We start from the raw sequence: 17,735 nt of genomic DNA on the forward strand, positions 1-17,735 counted from the left end.
TCGAATCGGTGCTCCGTTTTAATAACCCCTTCATCGCACTCACCGAAGTGTGTAGACGTGTCGTTAAACTCAGTCTACGGCGACGTCTGCGTGGGTGCAACGGAACGTAACGCGAGCAGTATTCAATCTAATTGCCATTATAAAATATTACTACTTAACGGGTTCTCACTACGACTTTAAGTTTTCATAGTTTTCTTTATTGATGATTACCGAAGCCACTAGACATCAGTAAATGGCGCCACCTACTTTGAGACGTGAGTTCTAAATCTCAGTTTTACAGTACAACATTTTTCCCCAATCTTCAAACCGAAACGCATAACTGGTTTACGTCAGAAATAAGCAGGGTGGAGGTAATTACGCAATTTTTATGTTTTTCTGCTTTGATCTTTATGCAACGATATTATTCCTTCACCGAGGACGTCATTCGTGGACATTTGTTAAGCGCGTATTTCATTAGAAAAAATAATAGGTTCTCAATATTGGGGACATTGGAAGCGCCACGATCACGGCTTAATCGAAGACTACGAGTTGAATGTTAGGAACAGACAAATCCGTTTTTTGGGTTACCACAGGAATTCAATGGCTCGCCTTGACAATACACAAAATCATGGAACCGACTGTTTTTTTTTTTCAGCACCCTGCTCTTTTAATTCAAATTTAATTACCATAGTTTCATACAGTCTAAGTTGAACGCCACTGCGATTATAACCGTTCTGTTTGCATTCGTTTAAGTCCCAAGACTATTTTTATTTACACACATTCTTGAATTAAACTAAACTATACGTGAAAGCTAATAAAAACTGGTAAAAAATTTACTGGTGGTAGGACTTCTTGCGAGTCCGCGCGGGTGGGTACCACCGCCCTGCCTATTTCTGCCGTGAAGCAGTAATGCGTTTCGGTTTGAAGGGTGGGGCAGCCGTTGTAACTATACTTGAGACCTTAGAACTTATATCTCATAGGTGGGTGGCGCATTTACGTTGTGGATGTCTATGGGCTCCAGTAACCACTTAACACCAGGAGGGCTGTGAGCTCTTCCAACCATCAAAAAAAAAAATTTAGACTAAAAGAATATACAGTCATGGCAAAGTGTAAGATATTTTCGCTCCATTTTTACTGATTCCCATGAGTGTCCGCCGTAATCATTTCACGAGCGCGACCGTCGTAAGCTGAATATTTCACTTTAGCCTAAAATCCATCCATTCACCTTACATTTGCAAGCTCCTCGTAAATAGTAATAGGTGATTCACATCATGACGACAGGAGATCGAATCAAATCATTTCCAAATTGATGTTGTATTGAATTCAATGTCCAAGTATGGGTCCACCGTTGATCGTAAATGACAACATAAGCTGCAAGCACTCAACTTGATGACTGCTATACATTCCTAACATTTGCCACATACACACATCAAAGTGAGATTGATGTGTTTTCGAGCCTTTGATGTTCGCTGTTTTATTGCACGTACTAAACTAAGAGCAGATTCGTTTAGATGGAACAAAATTCAGACGTCATAGCGATGCTTATGAGAACCCAAAGTAGAGGTTTGTGAATAACCTTTTACGACAGAGGTGTGTAAATAAAGGAGAAGAAAAAAAGGAAATTCACAAAGCGAAACTCCCCTAGTGCTCCTGCGAGAGTTATGGCAACCCCCTTCCTTCCTTATAAATAATGCGAAAGAACGTCGGACCCAGACGACTTAATGAATAGTTAAAATCGTGCTCTATCTGTATTAGTAGCATTTGTATGCGGTCCCTAAAGTAGGTCCTATATTCAGGTACTTCGTCTTTATTGGATTTGGGGTTTTGTTTTCGCCGTCCGAAAATTTTACTCTGTTCACACGCTTTTTGTTGCCTTGGTATGTATGTGTGTTTGTATGTAACGAAATTTTTTAACGTCATTTTCGCAGGCTTCGAACCGTTCAATAAATCAACTACCGATGACACTACAATAATTTTATAATTTCGCTCTAATATCCTGCCTGACATCAAAAGTAATGGATAAAAGATAAAACGGATAAAAAGAGGGTGAAATTAATTGTTAGTTCGGTTTCCTATATAAGCGTCTTTTTTTAAATTTTATAATCTACAAATATTATTTAATGAAAATATCTTAGGATACCATGACATTAGTCTTTAAATATCTCTACGTACAATTAATCTCGTTTGTGGCGGCAGATAACCATCACAGAACACAAGATATTCGACATTTTCAAGATATATTGAATACATTGCAATACAAGTTCCGAACAATAACATTGGGACCGTCGGTCTACCGAACAATTACACCCGCTTAGTGGAAGATCATCCTTTCGTCGTTTTTTCCACACATTTAATAACAATTTTATTTAAAACACATTACGCCACTGTTGCTTTATTATTTCTGAACGAGCTCACGACCCACCTGGTGTTGACAGGCTACTGGAACCCATCGAAACAATACGATTTGCCGCCATCTACCTTGAGAGCTGAGTTCGTATTGTTTATTGTCGGTCCTACGCTTCAAGCCCGAACAATGACTGATTTTGACACGCAGAAACAGGTGAACTGGTGGCAACTATGTGAACGGATTTACTATAGCTATACGCTTCTTCCTTCTTACTAGAATTCGTTCGAGAACACGTAACACACATTTTTCCTTAGACAAATCAATACCTACCTATCTGCAGAATTTGAGCAAAGGCAAAGGCACAGGCGCATCGCTTCATAGGAGAACGTCAAGCGTATTTTTCTTTAAGTCAAACGATTTCTGTTCTATAATTGTATCGTAAATAGAGAACATTAAAATGGAGAAACGTTTTCAGAGCTCTTGTACATTTTTCCTGGAAATCTCACGTTGAGCGATTATCGAAGGCTCTCCAGACATAAGAACTGACAGGATTTCAGGACGTAAGTTAGGCACGATTGCATTTAAAAAATCCTATATAACTCAATTGCATGAAGAAAAAAAAGCAGTATAAGACGACTATGGTAGATAGTATGATAGATTTTGGCACTGTCTCCGGAAAACATATAAAATTTTCAAACATGATAAATATCCTGAATAAGTTTTTTAACAATGAACATATCCGTCTGAAACTCAATGCATGAAGGAACTTAACGGATCATCTAACTTCACAACTGTCGAGAGCTGTCTGTATGACCATCAATTTCGAGTCGGAAGCCCGCCTATCGAAGACGACATCGTACTCCTAAGCGCACGGGACGACCCTTTTCCGGGGATCGTTTCCCTTGCGTAATTACGTTTATTTACGTCACTAAAAGGGAGCGAAGACAAAAACCTTGGCGTAACTACGACAACAATGGCGTCGTTGAATGCACAAAGGAGGAACGATTTAAAGCAAGGTCTCGTCGGCGTAAAAATAATTCAGTACGAGATAGCGTTTCTATTTTATCTCCGGACGTAAGCCGATTAAAATTAATGCTTTAAAAGCAAAAAAGTGAAGTTAAAAACGGACAATGAAAAAAAGGAATCCTATAGTAGTAGTCATTTTTACCTTGATACACAAATTTTTGTACTCATAGAATTTAAAGATAGATTATATAGATTAGATATTTAATATTTGCACAACAACCAAGTTATTAAATTAATTAATAAAGTTTACGTGGAAATAAAGGCAGAAAACAGTATTAGAGGTTAATGAATTCGGAGGAAACCGATTCTACTCGAAAAATCCACTTAAAATACTAACTACAAATTTACTTAAACGTAAATTCCCTTCATAGATTTTCCTAACGTTTCTTCGCAATCCTAAATAGAGGTTAAAACCAATTTATTATTCGTAAATCGAGATAAACGACGGAAACATTGGAAGATCCTGTTTTACAAAACACCAACGATCCTAAAAGGTTTCGCCGGTTTAATCGTTCTCTATTCTATATCTCTATAATTTATTGCCTAACACACTAGCATTTATTACAAAATTGTATTATACGGCCTATTAACTTTCTGATTGTACTTACTGTCCATAAAAAAAGAAATAAGAGACGATATTTCAATTATAATATTTCTAAAATATTTTTAACATTCTATCTCGCATTACTGCATTTTATTTTGCAATATCCGGATAACGGATAACGTTTCGGATATCCGAGTAGGTTCTTGATTATGGACTATGACTATAGAAATCAATGAAATGTATAACTACAGGTTTCCATTTAGCACTTTAATTAACTCTTTACCGCGGTCGGAGGTTCGAGATCCAAAAACAGTTGATTTTATTAGTAACCTTAATAACGAAACGCGAAGTATACTGACGAGCCCTAATTTTTAACAGACCATTAGAAATGTATGAAATAAATACTATATGAGATTTATTATAAAAGCAGTTTTTTCATCTGTAATCGAAATCGTAATTATTCCATGCTGCAATAATTAAAGTAATCAGATCGATTAAAATGAACAAAACAATACATCAACAATGAGTAATGGATAATTGTTCCATAAGTCTTGAGGTAAAAACAATCTCGCCCTTACACAAGAAATCATAGTATTATCGACATTGCTTCTTAATAACCGACGCGATTGAGGAAGCTGTCGTTTAAAATGATGAATCAAGAAACATACTAGTTTTAAAATAATTATACTTGTTCAAAATATAACGATATTTATATTTTGAACCAGTTTATTTATTTTAAAACTACATACTTTATAAAATATTATAATTTATGTGAAAGATAATAGTCGTAACAGAATTGTTACACATGTTACTATGAACATACACAGCTGTTATGATATTCTTTATTAATTGTTAAGAATCTTATGTACATCGTCATCATATTATGTCGCAGAGCGTCCACTGTATATAAGCTTCCGCCATATACTTCCTGTATTTCAAGGGTTCAATTAATAATAAAATAACTTTTATAACGGAATGCAGCAATAAGAATATTATTCGAAAATAATTCGCAAACAAAATTTCATTACGTCATTATTAGAAAAGTTGTTTGGAAAATCGATAACCGCCGTCATGGCTTATGAACCTCAGGGAGTGGCGGTTTGACCTACCTAACAGATACGTGTTAAAAGCCGCAAGGGTTAAAGCTCAAATAGAAACGACAACGTCCGTTAACAAAAACTAAGCGAAATTAAAAGACATTATTTTTTGAATTTTTTACTTTTTTATCCCTGTAGGCCGACGAGGATACGGCCTAATGGTTACCCTCTCTCATGAACACTACGTATAAGTACTCTCCACAAGCCTCGTTTGAAGAAGGACATGTCATAGCGCTCGGGAAACACGGTAGAGAGGAGCTCAATTCCAAAGTCGAATGGTACGTGGCAAAAAAGATCTCTGGAAACGCACTGTGGATGAACGCAGTGGTTTTAGGTAAAATGGATAAACTTTACTCCCGTGGCGGGGGGTGCGATAGTAAAAACGAGATGACAGGATCACCGCAATACACTCCCCATGGAACATACGGTACAAATGAATTTTGTAAAGCGAGAACCGAAGTTCCTCTGCAGTCCCAGAGGTTCCAAACGATCCGTAAGAATGGGATTATCGGCCATCCGAACGACCCTCTTCTGTATGGAGTCAAAAGGAAGTAGCTGATATTTGGAGGTCCCGGCCCAGAGCAGTACTCCACCCGTAGTCAGGCATGCACTTTATAAAGCAAAAGTTTTTGTCCAGGCCTGAAGTACCGTTTCGCTCTGTTGAGGACTCCCATCATTTTGGACGCCAGCTTGGCCTTGTCCCTCCAAATGACTCCTTTAATGGACATCGCTCGAAATATCGACTTCAAGTATCCCAATAGTCGTGGAAGGATATAGATAAATCCCCGGATAAGTCCCATCGTCCTTTTATCATTATAGTAATCGCGCCTTGGAGATTACATTAGCAAACCACGGTTATCGACTCCAGGTGGTCAATCCATGAAAAGAAAAACCGCTACTTGTGCACAAAAGTCGTCGTGGTCTAAAAGATAAGACGTCCCGTGCATTCGTGTTGAGCGACGCACCGGGGTTCGTATCCCAGGCGGATACCAATTTTTCTAATGAAATACGTACTCAACAAATGTTCACGAGATTGACTTCCACGGTGAAGGAATAACATCGTGTAATAAAAATCAAACCCGCAAAATTATAATTTGCGTAATGACTGGTGGTAAGATCTCTTGTGAGTCCGCACGGGTAGGTGCCACCACCCTGCCTATTTCTGCCGCGAAGCAGCAATGCGTTTCGGTATGAAGGGTGGGGCAGCCGTTGTAACTATACTTGAAACCTTAGAACTTATATTTCCAGGTGGGTGGCACATTTACGTTGTAGATGTCTATGGGCTCCAGTAATCACTTAGCACCAGGCGGGATGTGAGCTCGTTAACCCATCTAAGCAATAAAAAAAACAATCATAACGAATGAACAGAATAAGAGGTTCCTTGCAACAAATAATTGGCTGATTACCGAAAAAACAAAGAAACTGTACCATTGACTAGTATAGCGAGTAAATTAACATTCTCACACATCATCATAAAATTCTAAGCAAGCGAGGAACATCTGCAGATGTTGATCCGTCAGCGACAAGCCATCTCTCTATTAAAGGCGAGCATTCAAAGCGGAATGAGGTCGTACACAAAGAGATTGTCGGGGTCCTCGGGAAATCAGGAACGAGACGACCTACGTAAGATAAAAAAATATATGTACGAAAACTGGTAGAAATGAGTGCGCCACTGAAATATGACATGTTTGTTTACATTGACATTTGTCTATATCATTTGTCTTTGTCATATTATGCCTATTTTTAGTATTGATTTTAAAATACCTTTGTTTTTTTCTTTTTTTTTATTGCTCAGGTGGATGGACGAGCTCACAGCCCACCTGGTGCCAAGTGGTTACTGTAGCCCATGGACATCTACAACGCAAATGCGCCACCCACCTTGAGATATAAGTTCTAAGATCTCAGTATAATTACAACTGCTGCTCCACCCTTCAAACCGAAACGCACCACTGCTTCACGGCAGAAATAGGCAGGGCGGTGGTACCTACCCGCGCGGACTCACAAGAGGTCCTACCACCAGTAAACTTCCCCATCTATTTATAAGTTTTAGTTCATATTATTAGAAAGTTAACGTAAGATCTTTAGGTATATTATATTATGTGTCAACGTAAGCCGTCGTTAAAAACAAAATGTTAGAAATTAACATGGTAAATTTATCCAATGACCACAGGTTATTTCAAACATCAGTTTTCATTTAGAGTATCAATTTTCATAGTGAAATCGTATATTTTCATAGTTTGATGCTTTCGTATTATACAGAATTCAATATTCGAAATCATTGGGTAGTAACGGCAGTAAAATCACTTTTTATCAATTCTATTCCTATTGTTCCTGTTGTTCTATCTTTCAAACAGGATCGTATAATTGGTTTGATAGGGATAGGCACGATGTCGGTAGGTACTTACCAGCGGAAGTTTACAATACGCTCTGCAACAGTATTAGCTAGCTAGCTATAGGCAAGTCGTCTTGTGAGCCATCATACGCAATAGCCACCCTGCCTATTTCTACGGCGAAGCATTAATACTTTTCGGTCTGAAGTCACCCTTCCGCCGTTGGATTAGAAAACTGAAACTTACAACTCACGTCACAAGGTGACGTGGTTTACGTGGTAAGTCCAGGGACATCAGCTCATTCACCAATTTAAGCAATAAAAAAATTACTAACAGAACGCTGGTGACCATTCTCCGTGGAATCCCTTAGTCGCCTTTTACGACACCCATGGGGAGTATAAGGGGCGGAGCTGTACAAGGCTGACAGACACCACACAGCCAAGACGAACACGAATTTCAAGTTTCACAAACCATCCTTTTTTTCCTGATTTGTATTCGACTTCTGATGCATAAACACGAATATTTCATAAAGATACAGACAGAATCGTACGTACGTGTATAATTGATATAATTAGTGCGTTACTGATACGAAAAGAGGAAAAGCAGTTGATTACTTATCAAAATACAATGTCCATATATATCGTTTAACTACAGTGGATTCATAATCGAATACATTTTATTCTGTAACGAAAAGATTTATAACACAACTTTAGAAACACACTTCTATTTCATTTCTTTCTTTCTTTCAAAATAGACATGTTTGATATAAGAGAAATAAAATAAAATTGGCAGTAGTAAAAAGATCATGCTTGCATTGCATTGCATGTACGAGAGATTTGATATACATATATCCATATACCTACCTAGACCATATAGCCACGGTGTCACTTTTTTGCGTAAAAGTCCGATACGAAGTTTAGAAGTGAATAAGCTATCAACGGTTTCAGAATCAGATATCACACAAGAATTGTACACGTCATGGCGAAGCGCCGTCGTGATGTTATCACGCGACCCATACTGGTTGTATACAAACATATGACATATTACAGTAAATTCGTCGTGGCTTAACAGATAAGACGTCCGGTGCATTCGTGTTGAGCGATGCAGCGGTGTTCGAATCTCAGGCGGGTACCAATTTTTCTAATGAAATACGTACTTAAAAAATGTTCACGACTGATTTCCACGGTGAAGGAATAACATCGTGTAGTAAAAATGAAACCCGCAAAATTATAATTTGCGTAATTACTGGTGGCAGGACCTCTTGTGAGTCCGCGCGGGTGGGTACCACCACCCTTCCTATTTCTGCCGTGAAGCAATAATGCGTTTCGGTTTGAAGGGTGGGGCAGCCGTTGTAACTTACTTGAGACCTTAGAACTTATATCTCAAGGTGGGTGGCGCATATTTACGTTGTGCATGTCTATGGGCTCCAGTAACCACTTAACACCAGGTGGGCTGTGAGCTCGTCCACACATCTATGCAATAAATAAATAAAAGAATTTTTGCAATGTTATACTGATTGTCGGATGCGTAATGTGAACATGTTGACGAGTGCTTAAGCTAGATAACCGGCCAGCGATTCATTAACATTGTCAATGGCACTAGCACGGCAATGTCAGAGTTAATCAATCAATGTACAGCTATCATTTTTATTGGCACAATGCGCTAATAAAATGCAGATTAGTCAGTTATGACAGCAACACTAATCATACAATTTTATTGATGTTAAATTTTACCACCAGAGGCGAACTCGACGGGAGCACGGAGAGCTCTCACAGCATGTAGCCGAACAGATTACCTAACCGGCAACAATCGAGATGGTGTTTGACAAACAATACTATTTATGAAAGTGCGTCGTGGTCCCATTAAAGGCATATTTCAAAGTCGATCATACTAATCTTATTCATTCGATTATTTACAACGCACAAACGTAGACAGGAATTAAAGGTAACAACTTCCACACAGTTGGAATAAAGATTTTTTTTTTAATAGTAAATTGTAAAAATGAATTGCTGTTCGTTAGTCTCGCTAAAACTCGAGAATGGCTGGACCGATTTGGCTAATTTTGGTCTTGAATCATTTGTGAGAGTCTAGAGAAGGTTTAGAACGTAAATAAATGTGAAAATGCTCGGAATTAAATAAAAATAACAATTTTGTTTTTCCTTTGATGTGTCCTCCGTCGGACGGATTCCTTTTGTTTGTTCTAAGTTTATTTTATACAAAAGTTTAGGTCTTTTATTTATCGATTGAGGCACTACGAAGTCTGTCAGGTCAGCTAGTTGGTGATAATTTTATTGCATGAAATTATACTTGGCTGTTTATTAACTAAATATTTTTTTCGTGTGGCAAGCATTTAGGTCAATCGATACGACACGACAATCGAATCGCATGCCTGATCGTTCAACACGCACCTCCTCGTTTTAACTATTCATTACGTGAATCACTGAATCGCTACACCACCGGAAGTAATATGTAGGTACTATTATTAATCGTCCAAAGGGAATTACTGAAAATGCATCAATACATAGTATAAAAAAAAATTGCTTTCTCTGTCCCTATATGTATGCTTAAATCTTTAAAACTACGCAACGGATTTTGTTGCAGTTTTTTTAATAGATAGCGTGATTGAAGAGGAATGTTTATATGTATAATAACATCCATTAAATAGGGGAGAAATAATGTTATTTTTGAGGTTTCTAATGTGATGTCGTAAATAATCAATAATACAATTTCATGTTTCCGAAGCGAAGCGAGGGCGGGTCGCTAGTATTATATGTAGTATATACCTAGTAGAAGTATAGAAGTATATGTAGAAGTATATACCTACTTCCCCATAGGGGGGCGTCCATTAATTACGTGAGGCGTTTTTGAGAATTTTTTGATCCCCTCTCCCCCCTTGTTGAGATATCGTAAGATTTTTCTCAACTTCCCTCTCATCTCACGCGAGATTCTTCAAAACTTCTATTTGTACGGTAAACGTGTAGGATTATTGAGAAAAAAAAAACTTGCTCTGCGAAGTTTGGACGAATACGAACAATACTATTTTTCCAGATTTGTCCATATTTTATTCCAGAAATAATTATTCACGCAATTTTACACCATTTTCTGCGAGAAATATAATTAAGTGATATTTGCCAAGACCCCCCTCCTCCCTAAGTGAGATTTGGAAAAAATTAGTTTGATCACCTCCCACCCTAGAACACCTCACGTTATTAATGGACGCCCCCTAGACATTAACAATCCCATAGACACATTCAAACCGCTCCCTGTTACTGAGTATATGTTTTTATGTCATTTGGAAACTGGCTTTTCCCATAGGATATGGGACCTACAGGAGGCAGTCCATTTTAGAGGTAAGCACTAACGTCTTCGTCGTCGCTCTATGTATGATAGCCTCCTCTGTAACTAGCTGTATGGCCTTTGGCGTTCTTATAACGGCCATAGTAAAGGACCAAAACTTATAACAAAGGTCAAGGCCCTGTAAAATGTACACGTGACGATAAGACCTGTTTTTGCTTACTGTTGTAGTTAATTTTATAATTGATGTATTTTGTTTCTTGTAAAACAAATGAGAGTGGTAAAATTTTAAAAGGTAAAAATCCTTTCCAGTGTTTTCTCTATAATTCAGTCCGTGCGATAGATACGGTCCAAGAACTAAGTAGAACTAAATATTTATGCACATTTTGCACTTTTTATTGCTTAGATGGGTGGAGGATTTCACGGCCCACCTCGTTATGTGGTTACCGGGGCCCATAGACACCTACGACGTAAATGGCGCCACCCACTTCGAGTCATGAGTTCTTACGTCTCAGTTTTTACAGTACAACAGTTGCCCTGCCCTTCAAACCGAAACGCATTACTGCTTCACGGCAGAAATTGGGTGGTCGTACCTACCCGTGCGGACTCACAAGATATCCTAGCAACAATAAAAATAAGACCAAATGTAACCAGTAAATAATTATTCAATATGTTTATACTTTAGATTAAAGAAACTGGTTTTAACAGAACTCTTTCGAAACAAATACGATCGAGTTTGTAATTAGATCATTGAACTGCGGAGTATCACTTTGCTATGCTACTTTATTTATTCGCAATATCAGTAATGTTATTTTTATCTTATTTTATTATTAAAGCATATTATTATACTCGTACACTGTTGCGTTTCTATTGAACTCTTATTGATAGCGTTAACTCAATTTTTTTTCCTACCTATGCTGATAGTCTTGAGAGGCTATTTCATTTAGGTTCATTTTATGTAGGTGAGCTCACGGGGCTCAGACTGAAGTGTTGCCAACACTGGCCCTGGTAAGAGCAATGGTTCGCAGAATCTACCACCGGATCGGAAACGCGACCCACTGAGAAGATCCGGCGAGAAACTCAGTGGGCTGTGTCTATGGGTTAATTCTCATTCTTTTCTTCTTCTTCTCTATCGCTCCCTCATTACTGAGGATCGTGACTCTGTTTCAGCTTGTCGACTGCCAGCCTCCATCGGTTCCGGTCAGTTGCCTGGTGTAGTGCAGCGCTAAGTGGTCCGCTGGTTTGCTCTTTTAATAATTCCCATTAATTAACGCATTAACCCATAGACACAGCCCACTGACTCAACTAGGGATAGCAACAACACTAGCACATTTGTGGGCTCGATAAGAAAAAGCGACTATCATTTTCAAGATTTACGTAAACTCAGTAATACAATTCTACCCGTTTTTTAGATACAATATATTTTTCAATACTATTCCGCAAGATAAACATGTTTTATCGCAACACAAAACGGCATTATTTGTATAATATGCGGTATGCAACCAAACAACAGGAATTTAACAAATGAGATTCTTAAATTTTTCTTAGACAGAGTTATTTCTGATTAAGGTCCAAACGAAAAAACAACAACCAGACGACGACAAACCTTGATACTTCTCCCTCGAGCTCTTAAATGAACCGAAATGTATGCACGTATTATATTTATAACCCAAAATATCAACTTAAATGTTTTGATTTACCATAGGTCGGTTTCCATTTTTTCGGTATAGTATGTTCGTTGCAAGTTAGCATCACTTGCGCAAGATTTTCAAGCAACATGATTATTAGAGCATCTCAAATAACACAGGCTCGAAAACTAACGGTTTTTTTTAATACACTTAGGTACAAAAGGGTACACTTAAGTTAAATAATATATTTTTGAATATAATAGATGCAGAATTGAAAAACAAAGACTATTGATTTTTTTAGAAACAGTGAGTGACATGATACTGCAGTGAAATCATGTTACAGTAAAATTGAAGCAAACAATTTATTATTTCTATTGCAAACGAAGACTTGCAATGTTCGTGTTTAAAATACGGAAATAGTCGAATCGTATTATTTACAAAACAAAGCGAAAACTTCACGAGCGGAACGTACCAAAAGTAAATTACTCGCGTATCTTAACTAGGGCAAGGATAGATAAAACCGCAAACATATTAACGTCCCTACGGAATATATTGATATCATGGCATGTCAAAATTAATAGACAATTATACGTAGCGGACAACTGGAAATGATAGAGGACAGATGTACATAACTGAAGGAAAATAATTAATTCAGTTTTTTCCCCTACCCAATCATTGGTAGCCTAAACGGCTAATCCAACTATGCCGGACAGGAAATCCAGAGGAACTTGCTTTTAACAAAAAGACGTGTGGCACTCGGAGACTGCCGCGGTAAAGCTATTGCATAACATTTTTTATCAACTTATGCAATTATAAATCGACAATAATAATTTAATATTAAAACAACAATAAAATAAGATCCGGCGAGAAACTCAGTGGGCTAACTTTCAATGAATCTGCTACATTCCGAGTATTCCATTTTGACCGCGCACTCACTAGAGGGCGCTACATGGGATAGAGACACGCCTTTGGATGCTAGTTCTAACTCTCATCATTCGCCCAGAATCAACGTTTTAGCTAGTTTATTTTTAATGCCACTCCAATCACTGAATGAGTAGTAGGAGTAGTAATAAAATTCTTCGACTAAGCGATAGAAAATGGCACACCCAACGCATTGTAATGTGATATAATTTTCTATTTTACAATTCCGTTTGTCGCCGATAGATGGCGCTTGAGGAAAAGCTGAATCGCGCTATCGTTGTGTTACCCACCAAAGTATATCACATACTTTGATAGTACATAAATCGGTGTTTAGACTTCTTACTTTAAACACTACACAAGCGCAACGTGTGAATGTGTTGAACGCGAGCTACATAGTAGGCGTAGTGAGGGGTGGAAGGTTTTTTTTGTTACGGAATTTCATGATTCCGCTCTCAAGCCGCGCTCAAGGGCCGCGATAAAATCTAGGCAATAGCTTAAAAGTCTTGAATGTAATTAAAACAATAAAATAATGACTTTAATATCAGAAAATATCCAGATTTATTCAAAGTACATTTACGAAAAATGTATTATAATTCAACATTTTTCTAAGACATTTCGAATCATAATTCTGGACGACTAGGAACAAAATTGAATGTGTCGATTCGTTTACCTTTCTTTTTCGTGTGACGAGACTGGATATTGTAAGACGGTCTGCTGATTTTCCATTTCCACCACGCATAGTGTGCCGAGTTCGAGTTCTGTAACAAAATTTTAATGTAATGAAATTACGAGATACGAATTAGTTAAATAAGAAATCTCGTTTGTGAGTCGCTTATGAACATTGGACAATCTGAACACATAAAAACTATGTGCATTAGAAGGCTATATTTTTTATTGATCCAAATTAATTTCTTTTCGTCAAATCAGCGGTTTACGGAAGATTAATTGATGTGTTAATTCTAACAAACTCTTAATTTAATTTTTCGTTTGTAACATTGATTTCAGTTAAGTCGAACATCGTTCTTAGCATTCAGTGTATACCTAAATTCAGATAAATTTGTAGTCTTGAGTTCATTCAGTGTATTTAAAAAAAAAACAGTATTATTACGACAACTTTTTTTTATTCTAATATTCTGAAAACATTGGCTTCGAAATGTGTTCGTGTGTCATGACGAAAACTTATAAAACCATGGGCTTAGTATTGTTACGACAGTTTTTTATTTTAAATTTTAATATTCTGAAAACATTGGTTTCTGTGATGACGAAAATTGATAAAACCATGGGCTTGGACCTTAATATTACGCCTACTGAATTGGCATCCTAAAGCTTGGTGTAGAAACATAACGAGTTCACACCTGGATATAACATATCCTACGCGGACTTAGCGCGATCTCCTGTCGCCACTTTACTTGTATGTTTTTGTCTTACTGAATTTAGCTTTATCATCTAAGTCAAGTTCATTCACAAGGAGCGTGGTTTCAAACGGTCAGGCGGTGCTTAATACTGTTTTATCGTCTGCGCGAAAACATATAGACCACCATAATAATGACTTAAGGCGAGGTCGACCGGCGCGTCCACGACACGCTGCTTCCAATCCCGTTTTGGAATGTCACCTCAAATCAAACTGTTTTACTGACTCTGAATTTTGTTTGGCAAAAAAAAATAATTACTTACAAATTTTAAATATGGTTGATTTTTAGGATATTAGTTGTTAATTAGTATTAGTTAAAGGTATGTTATGTACGCCATTATTGTCACATGCATCAGGCCATAAATTAAATAGTTGAAGTTATTTTCAATGTTAAATGTTTGTGATGTGACAGTACTTTTTTAAATAAATAAAAGGTTATTAGTCCTTATTTTCATCAAGCGCGTTAATTGAAGAAAAGCCAACAAGATTCTAATAAGTAAATAAATTTATAAAAAATAAAAAATAAAAATGACCCCACCTACCCCGAGACACAAAGTGTAAGTCTCATGTAACTGCATTGAATTAACAGTTTAACTGGCATTCAAAAGCAAACCACATAGCTGTTTGGCAACAAAAATAAATAGTCAGTATTCAGTGGTATAATCCAGGCAGACTCTCAAGATGCTCTACCACAAATAATATTAATTACTAGGTTTTTTCCTATTTATTTGTGAATTCATGCTACCTAGCAATAACTGTACTATATAGATATAGAATAGATTACATGTAAAAAATAGATTTGAATTTGCAAACTGCCATTCTATTTACAGAAGTACTTAAAATTTATTTGCTACAATCTACATAAAAATATATACATTTTGTAAATTGTCAATGTCCTATCACTTTAAATGTTGAATGAAGATACTGAAGAAAGGCTTAAAAAATCTAAGCATTTTTTTATTAAGTGTAAGTTTTATGATGTGTGTAAGTGATAAATTTTGTGCTTCTAAAGCCTACATTAACAAAGTGTCTTCCCATAAACTGTTAAAGATGATAAGAATAATGTTATTGAAGGCCCTCTTAAAACTGTAGAATTCAACTTGCTGTTTAAGTTATGAATAAAATACTTATTAGTATTTGTAGCATTTACTGTGATAAAACAAGATAGAAAGAATGTTTTTTTGTTATTGAAACATGTTTAGCATTTGACTTGAAGTGGTTCATTGTAAAATTTACTGTTTTTTTTTTTGCAAAAATCTAATATTTATACTACTGTATGTGAACTTACTTCTTTTTATTGTTACCTATTGATTCTGTAAATTAAAAGCTTGCACATACATGCTGATGCATTTTACTGTAAAAACTTTCAAAAAATATTAATAATATAATTTTATGTTGAGATTTTTTTCTATATAAATATGATCAGGATGGGTTTAATAGTTTATTAGTGGTTGAAGATATATTAAAATTGTTAAAGATATATGAAAGTTCATATTCTAAAAACCGAAAGTTTTAAATGAAATAAAATAAATGTGTCTATTGTCTACGTAACTAGTTTTTATATTTGTAACAATTGATCTAGATTAGTAAACAAGAAAAAATACTACTTTTCCTAACTAGTGCTACATAAATATTTAACTTATTACATTCTATAATAATATTTATCGTGCTTATAGAGGCCATTATATAGAGAGATAAAAGCATATACTGTCACCTGTGCGATAGCGATTTCTTTATTTATATGCAATATGAAACTAACTTACCTCGCCTGTTAAAAGGACGAACACGAACCGCGACTTTTATCTTATCCGACGCCATTTTGCACACAAATTACACAAATAGAATCAAAACACAACACTTTTTTCACGATAGTAAAGAAGTTTACTGCACATATTCACCCATATTCTAGAATTACAAAATTCATTATTTCACGTTACGATCACGACGTCCCCGAAATGACACTGTCGGCCATATTGTTTTTACGAATAAATGCTTGCATGTTCAGTTACTAACCGGTACCGAAAAACCGTTGTCAAAACCGTAATTTTGTGAAAATTTCAAGGCTAGATCTTAAAATAAATTTATAAAGTTACCAGTTTGATTTTCTCAACAAAAATAGTTACAAAATCATTTTCCGTTTAAAATCGGTTTTCGCAATTGGCCATTTGATTGACAGTTTTTTGGCGGGCTTTTGAAACATATTTTAAAATAGAGCTGACATAAAGATTTCAAGAACCAGAAATTTGGTTGTTTGAGACTTATATTCTCATATTAAGCATTTATAAAATACTTCGTACATAAATATGTATGTATAAAGTTATGGTAGACATCTCGAGTGAAAAATGACGAAAAACGTTTTATCTTTAACATGAATGCTCTTTCTATCTTTATGTTGTAATCTGGGACTGTCTTGGAAGGTTTATTGCTATACCATAAAGACAAATAACAAGAATTAAGTAAGAGCCACTGTCTACATTTACAAGCTTTTAGCAAACTACGTTTCATAATTGGCTAATTTAGTTTAATATATTTCCATGTTGTGTGTGATGAGCTAGAGCTTAGACGCAATAATAAACATATAATTAAACTGTTAGAATTGTGGTTTTTAACTTGTTTATCATGTTTGCACATGCACAAGTGTGAACACTAATAAAATAGTCACTAGTCACTAGGCATTGTTTCTCGGGTAAACTCAAAGAGTCCACTGAATTACTAAATTTAAACTATTTCATTGATACTCGGTGTTGTCTTCAATTTCATTTCATATCGCTTAGTTTCATAATCAATTTCTTATTAATGCATCTCATTTTTCTTGTTCCGTTTCAGTTTTCAAATTCTTCACTGTTTTTTCATTTGAATTACCGATCCCTTTGCCTTAGCAAATAGACAAATCAAGAAAGATCTATGGTTCAGGCGTGAGTTAGCGATTTCTCTACCATAGATATTAATACACATATAAACAAGATTCTCTACTCATAGATTCTGCGTTGTATTTGTATTTAGGGATGGCGATTCTTGACGAAAAAGATCGATTTTTAAATTTATTCAAATCGTAACCTAATAAATCGATTCACAAAAAACTCGAGGTCCAAAATATCGATTCCTTAAAAATGGATTTTTTATAAGTTTGCATTTACAATGTAATATATGATATGACA

General features: G+C 36.1%; 1 protein-coding gene across 15 annotated transcripts in view; it reads right to left on the bottom strand.

Moving 5' to 3' along the window:
- Nucleotides 1-16,552, bottom strand: part of Khc-73 (Kinesin heavy chain 73) — a 147,722-nt gene extending 131,170 nt beyond the window's left edge. For all 15 annotated transcript variants that reach the window (XM_089727450.1, XM_089727448.1, XM_089727446.1 and 12 more), the window contains exons 1-2: nt 16,341-16,552; nt 13,837-13,924 (exon numbers count right to left, since the gene is read on the bottom strand). In XM_089727450.1, the coding sequence (XP_089583576.1) occupies nt 13,837-13,924; nt 16,341-16,395 (143 nt within the window). In that variant the 5' untranslated portion in view covers nt 16,396-16,552. The remainder of the gene's footprint in view (nt 1-13,836; nt 13,925-16,340) is intronic.
- Between the last annotated feature and the right edge of the window lie 1,183 nt (nt 16,553-17,735).

This window comes from Bombyx mandarina, chromosome 05 (assembly GCF_030267445.1).
Source record: "Bombyx mandarina strain Sakado chromosome 05, ASM3026744v2".
NCBI lineage: Eukaryota > Metazoa > Arthropoda > Insecta > Lepidoptera > Bombycidae > Bombyx > Bombyx mandarina.